The 25,094-nt window shown below is 46.9% G+C and overlaps 1 protein-coding gene across 3 annotated transcripts in view; it reads right to left on the reverse strand.

Annotated features, from left to right (window-relative positions):
- Positions 1 to 12,478: 12,478 nt before the first annotated feature.
- DERL1 (derlin 1) overlaps positions 12,479 to 25,094 on the reverse strand; it is a 28,064-nt gene continuing 15,448 nt past the window's right edge. For 2 of the 3 annotated variants that reach the window (XM_047074141.1, XM_047074143.1), the window contains 6 exons: positions 24,079 to 24,143; positions 23,005 to 23,031; positions 22,088 to 22,183; positions 20,881 to 20,933; positions 18,998 to 19,108; positions 12,479 to 14,743 (listed from right to left, as the gene is read on the reverse strand). In XM_047074141.1, the coding sequence (XP_046930097.1) occupies positions 14,605 to 14,743; positions 18,998 to 19,108; positions 20,881 to 20,933; positions 22,088 to 22,183; positions 23,005 to 23,031; positions 24,079 to 24,143 (491 nt within the window). In that variant the 3' untranslated portion in view covers positions 12,479 to 14,604. The remainder of the gene's footprint in view (positions 14,744 to 18,997; positions 19,109 to 20,880; positions 20,934 to 22,087; positions 22,184 to 23,004; positions 23,032 to 24,078; positions 24,144 to 25,094) is intronic. The other variant, XM_047074142.1, reaches the window with a different exon arrangement.

The following is a 25,094-nucleotide window of genomic DNA, read 5'->3' on the forward strand; positions in this document are numbered from 1 at the left end:
CCAGCACACCGCCAGGCCTGTGAACGTGCCAGACCCGGTGAATACATCCCTTCCCTCATGGGAGCCACTGAAGGACTGATTCCAGTCAGCAGGATGAGAAGGCCAAGGTCGTTCCTCAGTTGAAGTGTCCTTGTTGGGGGGTGGGGGGGTGGGCGGGGGTTTGATGCTCAGAGTTCTCCCTCTGCATGAAAAACCACTCCCTTCTATTTGCAAAGGACTTTCCTCTGCACCACCCTCAGGGGTAGGTATTAACCTATCCACTTCCAGATGGGGAACCCGAGGCCCAGACAGGTTCGGTGAGTTGCCTGCGATGCACACTCGGAGGTGACCGAGAGCCGGCCAGCCCCGGGGTCTCTGACTCGGGTTCACCAGCACCTTTGCTGGCCTTCTGGCATTGCCCAGGGGAGCCAGCCAGCCTGAGTTCCAGGTGAGGAGTCGTTGCTTAGGCCCTTCCTGTGACCTGTTAACTACTCTACAAGGGGCCCACAGGGACTGCCTGACCTACTCCATACTGGGGTACAAACGGCTCAACTCTCCCCCAGCAGCCCTCACGCACACACATGTGAGCCCCACCCCATGGCTTTTAGGTCCATGGCCCTCAGGAAAACGGGGGTAGGTGGCCACAGAAAATTCATGACACGTGGTGGGAGGGTCGAAGGCACAAACGGAAGACAGTGGTATCACCCAGGGCCCATGAGCCCAGGCATCCCTAACACCGAGGAAGGACGACTCCTCCCTTCTTCCCGCCTCCCAATCCCACACAGGTGCCTTTTGTTTGTAAAAACTAACTGGGACCCAGCTGGCAAGAGAGTCTGGAAAATGTAGTTTCTCGGTCTCGGGAGTGCAGGGAAAAGATAAAAGGGCAGGTATCGAGCTGGACAGCAACAGGTAGCATCTGTACACCATCAGGGCCACTAGAATAGGGCGATGTCTCCAAAAGGCCCTTGTGAAGGGCCAGGAGCACAGGGAACATGCTTTCTGAGTGTCCTGCACCTGTGGGCGTTCTCCTTACTTTGGAGGGGGTCCTGCCTTCTACCTCCAAATAGAAGTGAAGATCTCAGCCAGCCTCCCTTGCAGCTGGGAATGGGGCATCGGCTCCACAAATCAAATTTGCCAGCAGGATCTATTGGGATGGAAGCGGTGATGTGAGGGAAGAAGCCCAGGCAGCCTCCATGTGCTGGGAGGCAGCGGCGGCTGCAAGGCCTGGTCTGTCCAGAGAAGATGCATGAACCCCTGCTCAAATTCCTGGCCCAGCAGTGACTGTTCCCTCTAATGTTCACTGGGGGCAGTCTCTCACCAGATCGATCCTGCAGCAGCGTCCTGCGTGTCACTGCCAGGGATTCAGCCTCAAGCCGGATCCCCCAACCTTCCCAAGATCCTCTAATTTACCCATCTTTTTACACAAACATTAAAGCTAAAGTATAAGGTCTTTACAAAGCGTATACAGATCAGGAGCATACAGCTCAAGAAATTTTTATAAAGTGAACCGTCACCCAGAGCAATAAGTAGGGTATTACCAGTACCGGCAGGTGCACCCCCAGGGGCCCTCTCAGAAACTGCCCCCCTCAACTCTAATGTAATCGCTCACCCGACTTCTGACAGCATAGATTCTTTGTGCCTATTCTTGAGTTTTATATAAACGGGATCATAAAGCAGATATTATTTGCATCTGGCTTCTTCCATGCAACATTGCTTCTGAGACTCCCCAACGTTGCTTTCTGTGGCAGTGCTGTGTCTGTGTTCCTAGCTGTATAGTATTCCATCAGAGGAGCAAACCACAGTTCACCCCTTCGGCTGCTGATGGACTTCAGGTTGCTTCTAGTTTAAGTTTATTAAAAATAATGCTGGGGCGCCTGGGTGGCGCAGTCGGTTAAGCGTCCGACTTCGGCCAGGTCACGGTCTCGCGGTCCGTGAGTTCGAGCCCCACGTCGGGCTCTGGGCTGATGGCTCAGAGCCTGGAGCCTGTTTCCGATTCTGTGTCTCCCTCTCTCTCTGCCCCTCCCCCCTTTCATGCTCTGTCTCTCTCTGTCCCAAAAATAAATAAACATTGAAAAAAAATTTATAAAAAAAAATAATAATGCTGCAATCAGGGCACCTGGGTGGCTCAGTCGGGTAAGTGTCCGACTTTAGCTCAGGTTATGATCCCCAGTTTGGGGGTTCGAGCCCCTCATCAGGCTCCGTGCTGACAGCTCAGAGCCTGGAGCCTGCTTTGGATTCTGTGTCTCCTTCCCTCTCTGTCCCTCCCTGCTCACGTGCTGTCTCTCTCTCAAAAATAAATAAACATTAAAAAAAATGCTGCTATCAACGTTCTCACATGTGTCTTTTATGTGCATTACAGTGCAAGGCAGTCATAAGAGGGGAACAGAACTGAGGCCAGCTGGGATTCTTGTAAAGAAAACAAGTTATTAAAACAAAACACACTGTCCCCAAATGGCTTCCAACTAAGTAGAATCATTTCTAACAGAGCCATTTAGGGTGATTCTCTGGGCCCACAGCATCCCCTGTAATCAGCACCACCTCGGGGGCATGTGGGTGGCTCAGTCGGCTAAGCGTCTAACTCTTGGTTTCGGTTCAGGTCATGATCTCACGGTTCATGAGTTCAAGCCCCGTGTCCAGCTCTGTGCTGACGGCACAGAGCCTGCTTGGGATTCTTTCTCTCCCTCTCTCTCTCTCTCCCTGTCTGCCCCTTCTCTGCTCGAGATCTGCACATGCACTCTCTCAAAATAAATAAATAAAATAAACACATAAACCATAAAAAAAAATCCACCAGCTTGGTGGCATCCTGGTGCTAAATGACACTGCCACTGCTTCACTGTGCTGTGACACGGCAGGGTGACAGGGTCCCCCCTCTGAGCCTCAGTTTCCTCACCTATAACAATAACGCCAACCTCATCAGACCATTGTGAGGATCACAGTGATGACTGAAGGACAGGGGAGGAAGGCAGGGGGACAGATAGCACTGCGGACTGGCTTTGTAGCAGATGCTTCCGCAGCATTAGCTCAGGGGGGTGTCACCATCATCCTATGAGGTGGGTCTCACCCTTCTCTTCGTCAAGTTGAGGAAACTAGAGCTCTGAGGTTTATGTGAGGTCATAAATGTGGCTCGAGGTCACAGGCCTGGTGAAGGGCAGTGTCAGCTCTGCCCAGGTCTGCCCGCCCCCCCCACCCCAGTCCACCCAGAAAGTGGGGACCGGGATTCTGCCTCTTGCTGGTAAGGGGAGTCCTTCGCCTCCTCTGAGCCCCGCGTGTAACTCATCGGCAGCGCGCGGACAGTAAAACCATCACAGGGCAGTTGTGAGGACAAAATGAGTTGGTGGTTGGGAAGGGGAGGGACACTAATGTGTCTGAGGAGAGCCAAATGATTTACACCGATTGAGGTAATTTCCACGACAGCCTTCCAAGGTGGGAGCCCGGTTACTTCCTTCTAGCTAGGACGTTCGGGTGTGTCATGAACTGTGACTCAGAAGTCCCAGAGGGATGCCAGCCCCCACCGGCCTCATCACCCTGGACATTCCAGTTCCTGCCCAGGGAGAGGGGTCCAGTCAGAACTGACCCCCGCAAAGTGGACAGTCTCCTGCCGCTGAGGCCAGACCCATAACTCCTCCAATTGTCTTTGTTCCTCAGACCCTGAAGCCAGGCCTGCACCCCCCAACACACACACACACACACACACACACACACACACACACACCACAGGCCCGGCACAGCAAGCCCCCTCCCAGCCCCCACTGCTATCAAGAAAGCCATTGTCAAATGCACACACTCAAAATGCTAAAAGACTGCGTTTTTATTTTTCAAGGGCCCATTGCTAATCACAAGAGGCCACTTAGTCTGAGTGGGGCCCAGTAATGTTGATTAATGATTATGCATTTCTCAAGAGAGTGGGGACCGCTCCACTCCTCTGTCTCCTGCCCCAGTGCCCGCCCCGGGTGTGCGCATTAATCAGGGCGACCGCGGGTGAACTAGAGCTGTGACCAGTGACCTTTGGGCAAGAGCGCTGCAAGGCCCCAGCACCGGGTCGCTCTTCGCTCTTCGTTTCCAGGTGCGTTTGCTCCACACCCTCCTCAGCAGGGCCCTACTGCCCTGTGCCCTGCCTCACCCCTGCCAGGGGAGTCTAGGGGGGTGGCTTTTCCACTTCAGTGCCCGGATCACCCCTCCCATCACACGCCATGTGGATGTGAATATTAATCAGGCCCCACACCACCTCCAGATAGTTCACCTTAACGATTTTAAGGGTTTTCCTTAATTTCCTTTCTCTGTGTGACAGATACAGACATTAATAATGAGTGAGGGTTCTCAGCCCCTCCCCCCGCCCCACTATCTCTAAAGGAAATTCAATCTTCCTGTATTCAGCCCCGCCCCCATCCCCGCCCACGTCCCTCCCACTCTTTTCTGTGGGTTCCCTTCTGGCCAAGCCCGGTTTGTGCCACGTTTTCGGAACACAGAATCCGGAGAACGGGCTTAGGGCGACCAAACTGGAGGCAAGGAGAGAGAAAGAAGGCGGGGAGGGGTTGAGATTCAAACATGTCACTTAGGGGAGCAGTTTTCTTGGAGTGGAGGAGTCGGGGACTCTCGAACACCCTCAGGTGTGAGGGACAAAGTGGAGCAAATCGGAAGGAGGGCTTTTAAGAAGCGGGGAAAGGCTGACAACCAAGGGCTGGCTTTGGAAAACCACTCGGTTCTACTACTACTAGATGTGCGGGACTCTGAGGCCAGGCAATGCTCCCTTCTAGGAATTAGGTGCCTTACCCAAAGGATATGTGTGTCACTATGTTCCTCAGAGTACGTGCCCCGGAATATTCACAGCATGCTTGTTATATCCTGAAACTATCCCGTTGCCCACCAACAGCAGGGTGGACAAGTAAATCATGGTGTATGCGGACCATGGAGTAAGCTTCAGCGATGAGAACAAAAACACTACAATTATACACAACATGAATACTCTCACAAGCGTAACGTTAAGTAAACGCAGACAGACACGAAAGAATATGTACGGTATGGTTCTATTTGTAGAATATTCTAAACCAGGAAATAACTAATTTACTACGTGGTTACAAGTCAAGACTGTGGCTCACCTAGGGTGGGGCTTGGTGACTGGGCCAGGGCAGGTGTTCAAGAAGGCTTCTGGGGGCTGGAGATGTCATATTCTGATCAGGGTGCTAGCTACCTCAGGTGTGTCGGTTTGTAAAAAGTCATCCAGGTGTGTGAACTTTTCTAAATACAGAGTATACAATATTTTGACAATTTTTAATGTTTATTTTTGAGAGAGAGAGAGAGATGGAATGTGAGCAGGGGAGGGGCAGAGAGAGGGGGAGACACAGAATCCAAAGCAGGCTCCAGGCTCTGAGCGGTCAGCACAGAGCCCGACGCGGGGTTAGAACTCACAGATCGCCAGATCATGACCTGAGCCGAAGTCGGACACTTAACCGACTGAGCCACCCAGGCGCCCCAGGATTTATTAAAAAAACGAAACAAAACAAAAACCAGCAGCACTGTCCTGGATCTGTTCTTTAGACTTGTTAGTAAAGGTCTGAATGGCCGTAAAATCGCTTTGCTTGGCTGGGCTGTGTTTCTGTGAAGGCGGTACTGTGCTGAGACAATGCTTGGTATTCTTTCAACTTCGTTTGCTGTTCCACAGGGGCCTTCAGGAAGACTTGTGTTTCCGAGCTGCCCTCGTGATTCGCTGGGATCCCGTGAGTGAGTGCCGGCCAGCAGCTTGTGGGCAGAAATGATGTAGGCCACTTGCAGCCTGGCCCCTAAAATCGGCTGCGCAGTCCTCCACTGGCTCTTTCTTGAGCGGCCACCTCCAGAGAATTCAGTGGAGGTCTCTGGGGTCCTGGGAGGTTGTGGAGCCGCTGAAGCCCAAAGCACAGCACACACGGAAGTTTGAAATCCCAGCACTAATTGAAGGGACACTGAGTCGCTGAATAACTGCGTGGAGCAGACCCCCCTCCTCATTCTCCGCTCCCCTTCCCGGCCCCCACCATCCTCCCTGCCTACCCGCATTGGCCCGTGACTTGGACAAGAAATGGAGCTCTGCTGTGATATGCAGCGGGGAATTAGTGATTGGTTGCTGGTTACAGCTATTAGTCTAACCTGACTGTCTGACTCACACATATTACACGTTTCAAAAGAAGCCATTTGGGGCCTGGGAGTGGGCCCCATCTTGTTAATGGGAGTGGAGGTGAACACTCTTCAGGGAGAAATACTGGTTTCTGACCCCTTGCACTTCCATAGGGAGGGAATTTTCCAGGGAGGAAAAGTACACCAGAAACTCTAATTTTTCTCTCAAAGGAAGACTTATGTGATTGGTGAGTCAAGGAAGGGACTGAGCTCAGTCCTTGTGAAGCCAACCAGGCCCCCTGGAAACCACCTTCTGGGCTCTCCCCACGGTAAGCTTGCAGCAGGAGACACCCCTGTCCTTGTTTTGCTATGCTGGTGACCAGGGCAGTCTTTCAACTTCTGGGGTTCCTTTTTAGGACATCTTTGTAACTGCACCCCTATGACATATCTTCCAATCCATCTTTTCTCAAGAATGAAGCTGTCATTTTTACCTCTAATAACAGTGATTATCTCTCCCTTGGCTCCGAACCAAGGAAAAGGGGAGAGTGCTTTACTGGTCCTCTAAAATCCAACAAAGACTAGGAAAGTAGCTGTTCTCGGTAGCAATGACCCAAACCTGAGGCCAACTCCAAAATATCACTGTAAAAATTTTTTATTTATTAGCTGCACGTAGGGCGGCCTTTTCCCACGTTCACGTGACCCGGGGGTTGGACTGAGGGTCTCCTTGCAGGGCAGCAGCTCCAGAGCAGAGCAGGAACTGCAGCGGCCAGAGTCATGGCAGAACAAGCATTTAGAAAGTGTCTTCCCCTCTCTGACCGAGTTTCAGTTGAAAGGAGTGCAGCCGAAACTGTAACTGAAGGAGACATTATGCTTCCAGAAAAATCGCAAGGAAAAGTTTTGCAAGCCAACGGTGGTGGCTGTGGGATCCAGGCTCCAGAGGAAAGGGTGGAGAGATTCAACCAGTCAGTGAATGTGAAAGTTGGAGATAAAGTTCTTCTCCCAGAATATGGAGGCACCAAAGTAGTTCTGGATGGCAAGGATCGTTTCTTATTTAGAGATGGTGACATTCTCGGAAAGTATGTAGACTGACATAAATCATTATTGAAATGGCATGAAGGGAAGCTGCCCATTCCGGCGAAGTTGTGAAATCTTTCATCATGTAAATAATTTTCATGTCTCTCTTTTATAATAAACTAATGGTATCCAAAAAAAAATTTTTTTTATTAAGTTTATTTATTTTGAGAGAGAGAGGGTGGGGGAGGGGCAGAGAGACAGGGAGAGAGCAAGCAGGCTCCACACTGTCAGTTGCACAGCCTGACGTGGGGCTCGATCTCATGAACTGTGAGATCATGACCTGAGCCTAAATCAAGAGTCGGACACTTACCTGACTGAGCCTTCCAGGCACCTCTTGAAAAATCATTTTGAATAGAAGTCAGGGAAATTTCAAAGGATTTGTCAAAAAAAAAAAAAAAAAACAGGCAAAAGGGACTGAAATGAGGGGTAAGTTGGGAAAACACTAGCTGTGACCCCTCTTTTGATAAACAATTTAGATGAGCCTCACTTCTGTCTTTTACATACTAGGATTTGAGATCTCATTCGAGCAAAGAGTTCCATGCCTAAAGACCATTTGCAAATCTGATTTAGATAATCTTTTAGGTACCCTCCAGCCCGAAGGATCTCTGACTTATATAAGAAATCCCAAATTCCGTTTTTGTAATGTTTGCCAATGACAGTGGTCTGTGACAGACAGACACAGACAGATAACAGGCTGGGATGCAGAGAGAAGTCTGAGGGTCGGCTTCTAGATGAAAGCTCTTTTGGAAGCAAAGAAGAGATGCACCCAGGTGATCTGAGCTGGTGGGACAGCGGTGCCCAACCTTTCTTTTGTCTTGGGCAGAGTCTGATGGTCTCACCCGAAGGGCTGAAAACGGATTACGAATACCGCGTGGGCCAGAGACAGCGTGGACAGTGTTCCCGCTGCGAGAGGCAGGAAGGGCACATTGCGTTTAAGGACCTGAGAGAAGGTGGTTGGGAGGTGAATTTGCTTCCTACGGCTGCTGTAACGAGTCCCCACAAACTTGAGGGCGTAAAACAGTAGAATTTTATTTTCTCGCAGTTCTGGAGGCCAGAAGTCCAAAATCAAGGTGTCAGCTGGACCACACTTCCTCCAAAGGCTGGATGACAGATTTCGTTCCTTGCCTCTTCCAGCTGGCGGTGGCATCAGGTGCTCTTTGGCCCCCCTGGTCTGGGGCCCCTGCTCCAGGCTCTTCCTCCACCTCCACATCACCTTCTCCTCTGTGTGTCTGTGCCTTCCCCTCTTCTGCCAAATATCCCCTGTGTGGCCCTTATAGGACACTTGTCATTGGATTCAGAGCCCACCGGGTAATCCAGGACGATCTCCTCATCTCAAGATCCTTGATTACATCTGCAGAGACTCTTTCTGCAAATAAGGTCATATTCATAGGTTCTGGGAACTAGTGTATGGACGTATCTTTGGTGTGGGGGGGTACCATTCAACCCTCTGTAGGGGGCGTATCACAATTTTGAGGAGTATGTAATGAACATTTGAAATAACGTTCAAAATAACTTGAAATAGTGAAAATAATGAAGCCACTTTTTAATTTTTTTTTGAGTTCATTTATTTGAGTCATGTCTACACCCCAGCGTGGGGCTCAAACTCACAACCCCAAGGTCAAGAGTGGCATGCTCTTCCAACTGAGCCAGCCAGGCACCCCAAAACCATCTTAATTTTTCAGCTACAGAATTGCCCTGCTTCCCTGACCCAGAGCCTCGCTTTGTGTCCGGCAAATAACTTCAGTAAGCCTCTCTAAGGTGGGTAGGCGTGATTAACTGCAAAGCTTTTATTTTGCAGAGTATGGAGTTTGGGAGCCGGAGCTAAATTGACCAAGACAGACAGGACTGGAAGAGCTATGTGGAGAAAGGATGGAGAGAAGGCAGGAAGCCAGGTGACCATGCTAAGAATTTAGATTATGAAATGGATCCATTCCTTCAACAAATATTTATCTCAACAAGGCTGTGTGTGCCAGCCTTTGCACTAGGTGCTGGGGATATGACAGTGAACACACACACAGTCTCGCCTCAAGAAGTGTGGGCAGTCACTTATCCCTGTGAGGTTCAATGCCAACACTTCCACCTTCTTTTCCCCAAATCTTCAGCAAAATCCACAATGCTTGCTAAATGCTCTGGAGATGAACTTGCGGGAGGAGATGGGAGGATATAGAGTCTCGTTCCTGGGTTGGAATGAGGCAAAGCCAGAGGCCCCTCCAAAAGGCCACATGTGGTTTCCATGCGCTAGTGGGCCAACTGGGGCTTTTTAGGCACATCCAGCATCTACTTCCCCCTTCTCATGAAGCAAGAGCACTTTGATTTGCTTTTAAATAACTACTTCTCCCCCTTTGCAGTCTTAATGGGACTGTGAGTCAAGTGTTTTTCCCTCAATTCCTAGTCACAAGAGGGTCACAAGGGCCAAGCTAGGCCAGTAAGACTTGGGAGATGAACCCTAAAAGGAGAAACGCAAGCATAGAATAAAAAGTGGGAGCTGATTTAGCCCAGCAGCTGCAGTCAAGATTAGTTCCCGTTCCCCGAATCCCTGGTACCCCTTCCATATCTGGTGTCTCCGTGGCCCCTTGGAATCTGTGACCTACTCTATATCCTTCCAATAAATTCTCTTTTGCTAAAGTCAACCAGAGTCCTTTTTGGGTACCTGTAATCAGAGAAGCCTAACTGATCGAAGTGATCGAGAAAAGTCCCAAGCCCTCCTACCCAGTAAGAGGTCTGGGCACCTGCAGGGGATGAGGGCATGTTGTCGTGACAGATGCATCTCACATCCTCAGAGCTGGGTTTGTGACTTTTCTCTCAGGACAGTTTCGACCAAAATCTAAAGTCTCCCTTAAGCTAACAGTGATTGCCCTTAATTAACAAGGACACTCAGCGTATCAGTGCCAGCCCTTAGAAAAAGGCCAACACGATGCCAGAGAAGAGAGAGGGATCAAATTCATCTAGGTCAGATAAAGGCTTCCGATGAAAACTTGAGCTTAATAAACATTCCTGAGTGATCCTTAAACCTTGCACTTGAATTCAGTTCTGCACTTACTGTGGGTCTTTCTGGCCCTGGTGACAAGGCAGGGCCTTCTCCTCCATTGTGCCCATGCATTCATACAGGCCACAGGGGAATTCCTCAGGGGAGAGAAAGCTAAATTTATACCTTCAATTAATCTTCCAGTGTTCTTGCCCGCCTTCAGTCTATACGGAGTCTCCTTTTGCCCCAACCACTAGGATCACACCTATTAGCAGATAATTAGCTATTATAGATAGAAGCTGCTTAGCTGCTTTTTAAAAGTACTTCAGTTTTGAATCCAGTCTTCCCAGGATCTCAAACCTCTTCTAATATCCTCTTTCAGGGAACCAGGATTCCGCTCTATGAACAAGAAGTCCTTTAAGACTCCCAAGAGACCAGGCCATCGGCTCTCTCTCTAAACAGACCAAATTCCTACCCAATCCATTACCCATTCCAGTAGAGAGCACACACCCTGAAGACAGACAGCTGGTCCTAAGTGCATCTGCCCAAGCACTACTCAATAGACACCTAGTTTTTATAATATATATGTAGACTTTATACGTTTACATAGATATTTGTAATTATATATATATGTATATATATATACACATACACATGTGTATATATGTATGTGTATGTATGGGTATATATATATATATATATATATATAATTTTTCCCCTTTCCAAGCCACAAGGCAATCCCCCCAGGGATGATAGAAAGCTAATTTATACCTTCAACTGAAGTTTCCAAACGTTCTGGCCTGCCTTTAGCCTGGCAAGAAAACAATCTTTTTTGCCACTTAATGCCAGATTCTGACCTTTGGCTTCCTCAACTGCAACGCAGCAGCCGAGATCTTAACTCAGAGCTGGGTTCATGCCTTGTTTTTGGTGCCTGTAGCTGCTTGGTCTTAAGTGACTTAACCACGCTGAGTCTTGTTTCCTTACCTGAGAAATGGGAATAATGCTATTTCACAAGGTTGTTCCCAAGCCCAACCGAAATACACAATCATTGGGAACTTTAAAAACATACAGAATGGAAGCAATGCAAGAAATCTGCATCCTTAAAAATCCCAAGTGATTCTCCGGTACAGCCACATTGGAAACCATAGATGGGAGGCTTACATTAAATGATCCAGAAAGTAAATGTGATCCAGTCACATTCAGCAGCCGGTTCTGTTTCTGGAAATAGGGTTCTACCCTAACGGAGTTGTGAGGATAAGGGGAGCACATGGAGAGTCATTCTGGGCTTTCGCCATACATGGAAGGAATTGCATGGCAGGATACTCTCCCCTAAATCGCAGTTGCAATCACCAGAGCCACTCGGAGTGAAAAGCAAACAAGTAAACTGCCAGGAAGCACTTGTTTTCTCAGCCCAGCCTTTGGAGATACTAACGGTATGAAGTCCAAACAGAGGATTAGATGTTTCCCAAGGTTAAGCTTTGTTATTTAGTTAATGCTGGAAATGTTAAAGGGGAAGGGACCTCAGAAATAGAGTTGTAATGAATGAAGGGTTGGCAATCACATCACCTGTTCAGTCAGTGTTCCTCAAAGCAGCTCAGAACACGGGGATACTGGCGATATGCTGTCCCCCCGAAATAAGCAGGATCAGGGTGCCTGGGTGGCTCAGTCGGTTAAGCATCTGACTTCAGCTCAGGCCATGATCTCGGGGTCTGTGAGTTCGAGCCCTGCATCGGGCTCTGTGCTGACAGCTCAGAGCCTGGAGCCTGCTTCGAATTCTGTGTCTCCCTCTCTCTCTGCCCCACCCTGCTTGTGCGGTCTCTCAAAAATGAATGTTTAAAAAAGATTTTTTTTTCTTTTAAAAAGCAGGATCATTCCTTTCTAGCTTTCTGCTATTTCTCCAATGCCAGAAGAGGGGGGCAGCGCTCCTCCTTCCTGTCACCCCACCTGGTGATGAATGATGAGGGCCTACCTAAAAGGCCTGGCTGGTTCAAGCTCAAGAAAAAAAAGGCTCAGTAACATCATGGCCTCTGCCTTCCAGGCTCTAGGTTCTTATCTGGTTGATTCTGTAGGGTTCCAGGAGTCAGACCTGCAGGCTACAGAAATGCCGTAAGGCACACCACAACTGGATGGGGCGCCCAACTCAGTGTTCGGAAGCACGCTGCTTCATTCCAACCAAAACCCAGAAACTGTGCTTCCGGGAATGAATCCTACAGCTAGTCCCAACACATGAGCTGGTCCCCTAAAACACGCTGCATTGCTGTGATTGCAAAAAACCCTGGACTCTCCTACAGGCCCAAGAAATGCCTGGTCACGTAAATTAAGTAGTGTCTAAAAGAGGCAGCAGGGTAGGTATACGGAAACTTCAGACAGACGACCTTCAAGTTGTACATTTTAATTTACAATTTTTACCAATAAAAAGAATTAGTTACAAAAGGGGAAGTTCTCTATACAAAATAAGGATTTTTTCCCCCCACTCATAAAGAGAATCCACTGTATGTCCTGCCTGGCCAAATCAAATCTCAACTAGCTTGCTTAGCTGAATTATTCCAAAAAGATAGGTAATCCAGACAAGATTCATAAAATCATCAGCTCCTTACACGTGTTTAAGAAGAATTTAATGAACATTCTGCCTTGAACGAAGGTATTCTAAAGAATACTTGTAACCTTTACCGAAACGACTGCTCTCAGGCAGCTGAATTGCTAAGAGAGCATATACAAGGGCCTCGAGCTCACTCGTCATGAGAATGTTCTTACGCTTACAATGAGTTTCCACTCCTGTACAATGAGGGCACATGTGACATAACAGGAATAATGGCTTTTAAAGTTTACAAGTAAATTTTATTGTGGCCACAGGTCAACAGCACAAACACACGACAGTTAAGGTTCAGAGTCTCTCCGCCTCCTTTATCGTGTAAATTAAATAAGGAGAGGTACACACAAATTTTATTAAAATCAAGCTGCTTTCAGGTCCCCACTTCCTAGTGTCACACACGTCACTGTTTTAAGGGTGGGGCAAAGCACGGTCACACTGGTAGAGCACAGTGTTTCCTGAGAAGAAACCAATCAAAATGTTCAAAGCCAAACCACTCAACACTGCTCCTAGGCCTAGCAGTCTGCTTTCAGAATAAAAACAGAAAATAAGAAACTGTGAAACACCATAGCCTTCAAAAAACTTTATTGGGGGATAAGCCTAGCTCTGATGGAAAAAGCCCCTACGGGGGGGAAAAAAAAAGTTGTGGGTATTTAAGCTGGTCTGATGTACATTCATGACTTCTACATTCATGGCTCAAAATAAAGACCCTCAAACACAAGTGATTCTAAAGCCATTACAACCCAAAATTATGTGATTCACTTAGATGTGCTTATATTAGCTCTTATAATATGACCTATGTACAGAGGAACTGTGTCCTCACCATTAACTGAAGCATGTGGCCATTCAAGGTGGCGGGAGAGGCAAAAAAAAAAAAAAAAAAAAAAAAAGACAATTTAAATAGGGTATAAGGTTCTCACTCCACACTATTCAATAAACATATATCCAGAATAAGAATGAAATGGAACCGATGCCCAGGTGCCTCTCAAAGAGAGCGACTCCCCGGGGCACGTGTGATTTGGAATTTCCTAGCACAACACACCCCACTACTCCGGGGACACGCAAAGCCAGCATGCCCTACATGAGATGCAAAGGGACTATCCCTCGCACAGTTTGCACCTAGGCCCCATGCAAGACGCAGCTCCACTGAAGTTGTGATCCCCTCGCTTAAGGAAGAAAATGCCTAGCAACAACCTATGCCTCATTAACACCAATCTGTGTCCTCACGGCCTAGCGGTGCTGTTTTTTTTTTAATAAAAAACATCTGTAGCAGTGGCAAATGGTCACAACTGACATCGGGTCCCAGCAATTCAAAAGAGAAAGCTCTCCAACCGCTGGTCCAGTCTTTTCCCCTATTGTTATAGTTCTGCCACCAAGGGGAGAAAATGGTGGACAAGTTCTTTGAGCCCAAGCCTTGGCAAAAGTCAATAAATAAGAGAGCTTGTCAAAGGCAGAACCATCTCAGGGGCAACCTCCCCCAGCTGCAAACGTGGGGGTTGGAAAAAGAAGGAGGGAGGCAGGTGTGCAAGAAAGAGGTAAGAGTCCCTTTGCCCAGGGTTTAGTGACCCAACCCCAGATTCCCAGTTTGGTGCCAGCAGACCAGGACCTGCCAAAACCCGTTATTGAGACAGAAAAGGAAGAGAAGACACCAAAAAAGAGAGTCAGTTCTGAAATTTGCACAGTTGATATTTGTTCTTCGTAGCAGTAAGGACTTGAATGAGAATCACGAAACTCGAGGAACACTTATATTTTTCTTCAGGTCTTAAAAAATTGTGTCTTGTACTGAAAGACTACATTCAGTGTGGGTCAGGTCCAACAGCGTTTGCTAGAACTCGGTGGTTAAGCACGCCCAGCACTGGGAGGAGACTTCATCTGAGCAGAGTGGCTGGTGGGCAGGCCAGAGGCCGCTCCTTCACTGGTCTCCAAGCCGAAAGCCCTGTCCCCAGTTGTGTCTCCCACCTCCGCCATTCTGATCAGCAGCCCGCCTCATGCTGGCGGGGGGCACACCGAATCCTGACACCCCTCCTCTCCTGCTGGGCAGCCAGCGGTACCTGGAGCGGGGGTAGGGGGGAAACAAAGGAGAGAAGACGAGATGATCACTTCTGCACGGTGATCTGACCATTCAGCACGTCTCCCTTTCCTGCATCCCCATGGCATCTGTCACACTGAATTATATTAGTCTGGCCAATGGAAGACAATGTCTTACTTAACTCTGCCTTTTCAGCACTTAGCTCGATGCCCGGACCACAGACTGTGCTCACTTTTCGGATTTCTTAAATTTACTACGTCTCCAGCCAAATTCACACTCTAAAAAAAATCGTTTTCTGATTACAAAAGCAATTCATATGGAACAGTATAGAAACAAAAATATTACTCCCACAAGCCCAACGACCAGAAAGAACCACCTATACATAGCATTTTGATGGACCTAAATATGGATCAACCTGGATCAAAGGAGGTAACAGAAATTCATTTGCAAAGGACCAATCTGCAGCCTGCACGTTGAGGCCCACACGGCACCTCCGCCCACACCTGGGCCCCACGGCCGTCAAGGGGGACTGGAGATGCCCACTTTGTCTTGGAATCTGGGGTGTTTTTTAATTTTTGCATTTATTCATTTTTGAGAGACAGAGAGAGATAGAGTGAGAGAGAGTGCACACGCACAAGTGGGGGAGGGGCAGAGAGAGAGGGAGACACAGAATCCGAAGCAGGCTCCAGGCTCTGAACTGTCAGCACAGAGCCCGACGCGGGGCTCGAACTCACAAACCACAAGATCATGACCCGAGCCGAAGTCAGACGTTTAACCGCTTAACCGACTGAGCCACCCAGGCGCCCCTGGGGTGTTTTTTAAATGTTCATTCCTAATCTGTCTTCTGACAGCCTTCTTTCCATCTCAAAGATGGTAGGAAAGCTGAAGTCCAAAAAGCTTACCTGACTTCCCACCTTACAGATTAATGACCTAAGAGTCCCAGAGCAGCTAAGAAAACTTAAACCCAGGTCTGTGTTCTCCATAGTCTTTCCCTTCCTTGTCTATTAGTAAACTGAGAACGTGTTTTGTTGTTGTTGTTGTTGTTGTTTAATGTTTATTTATTTTGAGAGAGAGTTAAAGATCAAGTGGGATAGGAGTAGACACAGAATCCCAAGGAGGCTCTGCGTTGTCAGCACAGAGCCCAATGCAGGGCTTGAGCTCACAAACCACGAGATCACGACCTGAGCAGAAATCAAGAGTCGGATGCTTAACCGCCTGAGTCACCCAGGCGCCCCAAGAATGTGTTTAAACCTATTCCACTTAGATCCTAGTGTTTAAAATTTTGTGAGAAGGCAGAGGCCGTCATCTGACAGCCCTGTTCAAAACCCTCACGGCACCAAGAGCAGACCGTGAGTGGTAACATGTCCACAGCAAAAAGCTTGCACAGCACGTCCGTATCATAGAACGTTTTGCTTCCACCAGGTGCTGCATAAATTCACCTCGTCTTTACCACAACCCTATGAGCCAGGCACTACTATTACCCCATCTTGTAAATGAGAAAACCAAGGCAAGACTAAATAAAACCCTTCTAAAAAGCGAGTGTCCAGATTCCAACCCAGGCAGCCTGGTTCCAGAGTGTGTGCCTGTACCACTTACTGGACTACAGGCTTCGTGCTACAGACGGGACACACGGGGTGCGATTTAGGTGACCGCAGTTAGGGACTGGAGTCCTCATTTGTTCACATCATCCCTGACGCCTCTGTATTCCTGCCGAAACCAGACAACGAACCCCTTTCACACAGAAAAATAACTACGTGCAGAAGACGATCTACTTTTCGAAATGCAATGCAGAACAGTGATAGATCTTAGAATTCTACAACTCCCCATCTTCCCTTTTAAACAAATACGGCTTTGTTTTCAAGTCAAAACGTCTGTCCAACTCCTGACTTCTCCACATCCACGATGTTCTGGTACAATAATATTCCTCCAAAGTGTATAATGAAACAGAACACTTAAAAAGGGCCGCCTTGCTTTGCTTCTCACTGTAAGACAATATGGGAGCCATCGCCACTGCTTAGACGGATAGTGAAATTAAATGCAAGTAATTAGTACAAAAAGACACCCAATTATACATAATCAACAAAAATTTATGGTAATTTCAAAGCAGTTAGTGCTTTTGCAAGGAGCTGCATTTTGTCATCTGATCTGTATGCAAAATTTAACAGAAGGGCTTTTCCACCAACAGAGAGCGCTCAAACGGAAGGCAGGCTTTGGCATGCCACTGATTTTTGCCACTAGAATCTCACATGCTTTGTTGCCTACAACTGAGAACTATCTCCAAGCCGTGAAGTCAGAACACGGCCCCTGAAAGTAAGAGAACTGTTGGCCGCCCACCAAATGACCAAGTTGTGTTTTAATCAATTCATCCGCCATCTGACTTGATAAACCTAGACCAAAAATCCAAACCCGCTGCTATCGTGTCCTTTGATAATCAGAAAGCAGATTGGTCATTTGTTTTTTTAGCCTGAAGGCAACTCAAGGCTCAGAAGACAAACAAGTTTCCTTTCATGCTCTTTAAAAAAAAAAGCACACAACAAAAGTGTACTTCTCTGTTTGTATATAATACGTCACAAAAGAAGGCTTTTAAAACCCTACCCCTAAATTACAAAGGGGGAGCAGGGTGAAGGGGCCTCAAGTTTTACTGCTCACTGACCCCTTGGAAGAATGATGAATCACAAAACATTAAAACGAGCAAGATGAGAAAGGGTTTTCCTTCTTTAAAGCTTTTTAATGCAAGCTATTATTGCATATCCCAGACTGGAGATTAGGTGTGATTGTCGGGCAGGCTGTGACACCCAGATGGTGATTTCACTGGTCCCTTCTTCAACAGCCTTTTGCCTCACTGACAGAATGGTCCCACTCCTGACATGCTTAAGTGTGTCAGCATCTCTTCTGGCTCGTGAAATCCCACCCTAGCCCCAACTTTAGGAACAAGGCTAAGAGCTTGTATTTACCGAACACCCACTACTGTGCAGCCAATAGCCTGCCTTACCACCCGCAGCCCGATGAGACCCGGCTTCCCCCCCAGCGTACAGGCTTGCAAGTTGAAGCTCGGAGGTTTTATTAAGCAACTTCCCCAATTATCAAAACTGATGAATGAGGGGAACGGGATTCCAACCCAAGTCTGTCTCAAAACCAAAGCTGTGCCCTCAGCTTCCTCACCTGAGTAAACCCTAGGAGCGGCAGAGAAAGAACCAGCACACATTCCCATGGTGCCTACACTCTACAAACCTCAAGTTTCTCACTTTCACTTTGAAAAGTTCCAGAAATTTTCCATTCTATAATATCTGATAGAAAAAATGTTTGGGGCGCCTGGCTGGCTCACTTGAAGAGCATGCAACTCTTGATCTCAGGGTTCAACATGCCCTATGTTAGGTGTGGTGATTACAAGGGAAGGAGGGAGGGAGGGAGGAAGGAAGGGAGGAGGGGAGGAAGGGAGGAAGAGAGGAAGGAAGGAAGCAAGAAAGGAAGGAAGGAAGGAGGAAGGAAGGAAGGAGAATAGAAGGAAGGAAGGAAGGAGAATGGAAGGAAGAGAAGGAAGGAAGGAAGGAAGGAAGGAAGGAAGGAAGGAAGGAAGAAGGAAGGAAGGAAGGAAGGAGAAAGGAAGGAAGGAAAATGGAAGGAAGAGAAGGAAGGAAGGAAGGAAGGAAGGAAGGAAGGAAGGAAGGAAGGAGAAAGGAAGGAAAGGAAAGGAAAGGAAAGGAAAGGAAAGGGAAGAAAGGAAGGAAGGAAAGGGAAGGAAGGAAGGAAGGAAGGAGAACGGAAGGAAGGAAGGAAAGAAGGAAGGAAGAAAGGAAGGAAAGGAAGGAAGAAAGGAGAATGGAAGGAAGGAAGGAAGGAAGGAAGTTAGTTAGTTTGAAACTGCCAACCAGTGAGGTAGCTTTATCCCCCTACCTCTTCTCTGGCCAAATCTTGTGTAAAATTGATGCTCTCAGAGCATATACTGTTGTCCTGTTACTGTGCCCAGCCCCCTGGCACACTGTGGGCCGCGCTGGAGCTGCACATGGGCCCACACCTGTTCAGCAGAGCTAGAATGTTCCCTGTGATGCCTGACTGGAGTCAGCAGCAGCCCCTAGCTAGAAGGGCTCCAAGGAGAAGACAAGGCTGTGGCTTTGATCCCTGACTTCCTGTGACTGTGGGACCAGGACAAGTCTGCTGGTTCACATTTCTCCATCAGCCGCAGAGGTAAATCCGACCCCTCGTGGAGTTTGATTAGGATGCCTAAGACACGGGTGGTGAAATAAATGACTGTGACATGAGAGAGAAAAATACTTACAGAAACTGAGGTGTAGACAGGAAATTCCTTCCTCCCAAGTCCATCGGGTATCTGAACATTAGGAAGAAATAAAGATGTCCGACAAGATTTCCAATTAGCTCATTGATCACCCTGCAAACAAAGAGGCAAATTAGTTTCAAGACATTCAAGCAGTGAAGTGAGATGTGGCCGGTTTTAACTAACAGCAAGGGAAAACAGCCTTCCTGGCGGCCCATTTCTGGTCCCGGGCAGCCTGTGGTGGCTCTACAGGGAGCCCTTTTGTGGTCTGCGTGGCAAATGCATTCTGAGGGGAAGGGGAACCAGTCCTGCTGGGGTCTGTGCTCTCCAAGGGCAGCTGCCCTCCGACATCTCTTTCAAGCCCCGTCTCATCCTCAAAATCTTGTTTATGCTACTTCCTTGCCTCCAGAGTTGCAAGCTGCAAAGCTTCTGAATGCTTCAGCCATAAGTACTATATTTGCAAACCATGGGCAAATGGGAAGGCCAGCGAGAGAGAAGCGTGGGGAAGGTGGGGGGACGGTGCAGGCCTGTTCGCACATTCCTGGAGCCACCGCACTTGCCCCTCGCCTCCTGTGTCCTTGAATGTAAGACATCACAAAGATCACTTTGCGTGGCTGACCTTGTAATCCTAAAACACACACTGCCTTCGGTTTTTCCTGGCTTACGTACAGGCCCTCGAAGGTTCTATAGATCCACTCCTACTATCAAATACCCTGCGTTGTCCTCTGCGGCCACATGATTCCTGTCAGGGACAAATCAACATCTGCAGCCACTCCCGGGCTCTGCCCTTGGCAGCTTCAGCACGCTCAGAACTTGCTAGGCTCTAAACAGCGTCGGTCTGCTTAATTCACTCATTTCTGTCAATACGCTGCAGACATCAGGACCACACAGAGCGGGTATGTCAGACATATTAAGAACAAGGACCCTCAAAATCTGTTAAAAATGGAAAATACTTTGTAGTATAAGTGGGAGTTCACAGAACAGTTGCATCTTGAGATCTTCCTTTTAAAATTCTGACTGGATACATTGAAGGTTTTCCTCTCAGTTCGAATTCCAGGCTGGAAATTTGACCCTATTTGGCTATAATTTCTGTACTATCAAACCGCTTGCAAAACTACTTCCCATCTGAGAATCTGCATTTTGATGACTGGTGAGCAGTTTTCAAGGCATTCTGGAAATGCCTCAAGAATAAAAAACATAGTAATTTCACGCATAGTTCTTAGAGGAGTCAGCCTAGATACAAAGTAGTTTCTGGTTTGCTCAATCTGGACAGTGAATCCAGAAATATTTTTCAAAAGCACATACATGGAAGTATACTGTGCCTAACGATGAGCTAACAAAATAACAATCATTCAGTGCTAAATGTGCTTAAAGTCCCGCGATGTAATCAATTACATCAAAATGAAATTACAGTGGACCCTTGAACAACACAGATTTGAACTGCGTGGGTCCACTTGTATGTGGGTTTTTTCATGTATACAGTACAGTTCTGTAAATGTATGTTCTCTTCTTATGATTTTCTGAATAACATTTTCTTTTCCCTAACTTACTTTATTGTAAGAATACAGTATATGATACATATAATACGTTACAACCTAAAACATGCATTAATCGACCGCTTATGCTAGCAGCAAGGCTTTGGTCAACAGGAGACTAGGAACAGTCAACTTTTGGGGGAGTTAAAAAATATACACAGATTTCCAACTATGCAGGAGGTTGATACTCCTAATCCCCGTTGTTCGAGGTCAACTGTATTTCATAAGTCTGAGGTTCCAATGCATCGACGCTGAACTTCTTTAAAGTTTCATAAAGACTAGAGAAGACAAAGAATAATGGAAGTCTTTTAAGGATTTGTTTCCAATTAAATAAATCGAGTATTTACTTACGAGCCTCCGATGATATAGTTGAATCCAAGGATCACCCAAGGTAAATAACAGGCCTAGGAAAACGTAAACACAAACATGAATAACCACCCCTAAGAAGGACGCAGGTGCCAGGGGGCTGGAACGGGTAAGGATATACTGGTAAGAGCTTTATATAAATCCTATGGAAAGTCACCCCCAAAATTTCTCAGACCAATCCATCAGTACTGTAACTTAAAACTTCCAATCTAAAATTCGTATATTAGTAACTGGAGGGACAGAGTACTATGCCCATGGATCAGATACAATACCTGCCCTGCTGAATGAATACTAACAAACAGCTTCACAAAGGAGCTGGGTGTCCTATGGACACTCATGAAAACGTGACCCATAATAGAACCACATTAAGACTCCAACTAGCAAACTGTTGCCAATGAACTAAAAACATCCCACCTTTTTAGGTTCTTCTCTTACATACTTCACAAAATTACTTGGGATTTTTATCTCATTATACACGGATACCCTGAACTAATACTCTCCCAAATGAGAAAGCTCCCCAGTTGAATTCAACATCCGAGCCTCTGTCCAGATTCAACACATCATACCAAGAGCTAAGGGAGCTACAAGGAACTTCACAAACTAGTAAAGAAAGGGTTCTACATAAATAACTTGAAGGCAGAATATGGTAAATATTCTGGAACATAAAGTACTGGAGAGCCCCAAGGCAAGACTAATTCCAGGCAGGAAACCCAGGAGTATGTTCAGTCCCAACTCAAATGAAGAACAGGTAGGATTTACAAGAGGAAGAAAATCAAAGATGTTACGGGTGGAAAAGTGTGAGAGAAGGAACTAACGGGAAGTGTCTGGGGAGAAAAACAAATCTGTTTTAGCTGAAGTGTAAAATACATTAACAGGGAATGATAACAGACTTTAAAAGGAAATGCTCCCCATGAGTATCTTTCCTTCCCTCTATCATACACGCAGACACAAGACTGTTCAGGGACACATGCCTAAGGGGCCAAGAAGTAACAGTCAGCAAAGGAAGGATTCCAGGTGGGCTAAAGAAACGCAGGGCACTGACCAGGGGACTGAGCAGGGGAGGGGGGCTTGCCTATGGTATGTTGCTCTGCAGTGACCTCTTCTGGACGAGTCAGAAAGTGCACCTCTCGGATGAAGAGGGATTTCTGTGGAGACGAACGAAAAGGAAACTTTTCCAACTAGGTCAAAGTACCTTAAATCGTGTTCCAAACCAAAATGATACAATCATGTCTCTGTTCAGCTGGGCCCAGACATAAAGTACGGACATGATCAGAGGAATCATCAGCAACTGCAAAAGAAGTCAACGTGTAAACACAAGGCTCCAGAGGCACTTCAGAGGCTTACCGTGAATCTACCAGGTTGGGTGTTTTTGTTTTTGTTTTTGTTTTTGTTTTAACCTCTCCCCTCCAAACAAATTCTCACATGGCTATTCAAAAACCAAAAATAAATTCAATCATCAGAATTACAAATTGATCCTTTTAGTTAATCAATTATACCAAGCATTCTACAAAATCCTGGAATAAAATCCAACAAAATTATTTGAGATGGATTCAGAAATATCAGGATCAAGCTCGGGTACTTGAGAAAAGGAGGCAGTAGGGACGCCTGGGTGGCTCAGTCGGTTAAGCGTCGGACTTCAGCTCAGGTCATGATCTTGCAGTTGGTGAGTTCGAGCCCCCACGTCAGGCTCTGTGCTGACATTTCGGAACCTGAAGCCTCTTCAGATTCTGCGTGTGTGTGTGTGTGTGTGTGTGTGTGTGTGTGTGTGTGTGTCTGCCCCTTCCCCGCTTGTGCACTGTCCCTCTGTCTCAAAAATAAACATTAAAAAAAAAAAAAGAAGGCAGTAAAGCTTTACTTACTGTATATTCTCAACTTAAAAAGTACATATCCATATAATGCATAGAAAATACTGGAAAACCATCATTCTCAATGCACAAACATAATAAAGAACCCAGAAATGAGCAAGGAAAGTAATGGTTTAGATAATTCATGTAAGACCTTCAAAGAAGTTCTAATTCTATAACTGCAAAATGCAATTTAAGTTTCTCTCAAAGGCCATGAATAAGTAAATCTGAAACATGTAAAAGGGCAGTTTCAAGGGACACTTACCTGCATGTCCATTGCTAAGCCAGTAATCTTGGTTTATAAAGTTAAAGATCAGATACAAACAAAGCAATTCGCACCTAGTATAAGTTCATTTCATTCCTGTGTTCTGAAAGAAAACACTTTTCTTATAGTTCAAACTGTTTAAAACATTCCAGAATCCCAAGTTATCGAATACTCTCCATTATGAATATTCTATTAGACTATAGGATGTCGCGGAAATGTGAGAATTTAACTGCTTTGGCCCACGACTCAGTTGGCCCTCTTGCATCCTCTTTGCCTTGCCCTGCATTTTAGCACCTCTTCTCCAGCGGGAAGATGACGATACCTGTGCCCTGAAACAAATAATGATTCTACTCACATTCAGGGCTCCACAGCATGGCTGAGGTCCAAAACAATTTTTTTTTCTTCCCTTAAAGGAGGGGAAAGGGCATCCAAAGTGCCACATGTCCTGGCTCCCGGCCAAGCTTCAATGGCAGCTAAGCCCCAAAGCAATTCTGAGCTCACCAGCTCCGCACAGACTGAGCCATCGTGCCCTTTCTGCTGCTCTCACCATCTGTAAAGGTCCGCAGCTGGAAGGCTGCTGGCAGCGGGGGTTGAAATGCAGCAGAGACATGCTGTGGCCCTTCCCAGAGCCGGCTCCCCCTGGATGGACTGAATGACTATGTAGGCCCCGAAGACGAGAACGGCAACGAAATCAGAAAAGGCTGCTGGCTGTAAATTAACTTTCTGATAAGGAGCACAGATTCCAAAAGCTGTCTCATGGCACGGAATCTCTCTGCTGCAGTCAACGAGCTGTCACACGTGAGAACACAGAGAACTGGGAACAAGAGGGACAGCAATACAATTGAACCAAATGTGGAAAACCCCACCAAGGCAATGGCAAAAGAATGCACCACTCAAGGGCCGTATGATTGACTACGGCTCTCAAAGCGAACTTTAATTATTCTTAATTATGAACTGTAGTAAACAAAGATGCAAATGCTATCATTTGAACTGCTGTACACAATACCATCTACTTTCCCAAACCTGAAAATAAAATGGTTTCTTTCTGGCCCAAAGTCACAGACTAAAGGATACCACGATGCAAATCCAGTTAAAAAAGAGCATGAATAAATAGTCTGCAGGCCTCCCATCGAAAGCTCCTAGAAACAAAAATAAGCCAAATGTCACGGTCCAGAATTTCAGAACAAAGTGATTTCTATGTAGAGAAATGCTTCAAAAAATTCTAGAGAAAGCCAAAATGAGAATATTTTTAAACTTCTCCTCACAAGTAAAAAAAAAAAAAAAAAAAAGGAAAATTTTTAAAATACCTAAAGCCATGTCTTCCAATAAAGCCCTGAACTACAGCCAACTGAGTGAGGCTAATCTGTGTTCTCCTAACCGAATTCCAGTAAGTACCATCCTCCAACTACCACAAGCTGTAAGACCCGCAGGGAGGGCAGTCGGTTCCACGGCCAGTGAGCCCCCATCCCCTGAAGCCTTCACAACTAGTCGGCCTCTCCTTCCTGGCTCTCCTCGTGGCCCGATGACACATCTGTGATCACTTGTCTCCCTCCTCCCTCTGTGAGACCATAAGCTCTGATACTGGAGGGACCCCATCTGTCTGGCCTGCCACTGTGTCTCCAGCAAGACTATGCTGGGAGAATGTTACTGTTGTTGTTATTATTAGATGCACACACACACATACACACACACACACACACACACACACACACACTCACACACTCTCACTTAGTCTGACACTGGGCTTTCTTGAGAAGATTCAGTCTCCTTCTTCTGGCTTACATTCTAGCAAGGGAAAACAATGCTGGAGGAGGGGAAGAGTGAGGGCACGGCCAAACCTTCCCATAGACTCTGACTCTTCACCTTCAGACCACATCCGGGAGGTAGAAGGGAAAGACCTATACCCCCTTTTTACCGACGAGGAAATAAAGTTACATGACCTGGATCACATGGCTTCTTAGAAGCAGGGTGAAATGTAATTACTAGTCCAGTGCCCTTGTCACCACACCAAACGCCAGGCTCCGTCTTATTCCTGGACCGAACAATCAACACTGGCCCTGCTCTCCCTTCTAAGGGTGAGCCCTCATGCC

This window comes from Lynx rufus, unplaced genomic scaffold (genome assembly GCF_022079265.1).
Source record: "Lynx rufus isolate CCGP_SWC_20201006 ecotype Redwood Valley unplaced genomic scaffold, mLynRuf1.p SCAF_12, whole genome shotgun sequence".
In the NCBI taxonomy this organism is placed as follows: Eukaryota; Metazoa; Chordata; class Mammalia; order Carnivora; family Felidae; genus Lynx; species Lynx rufus.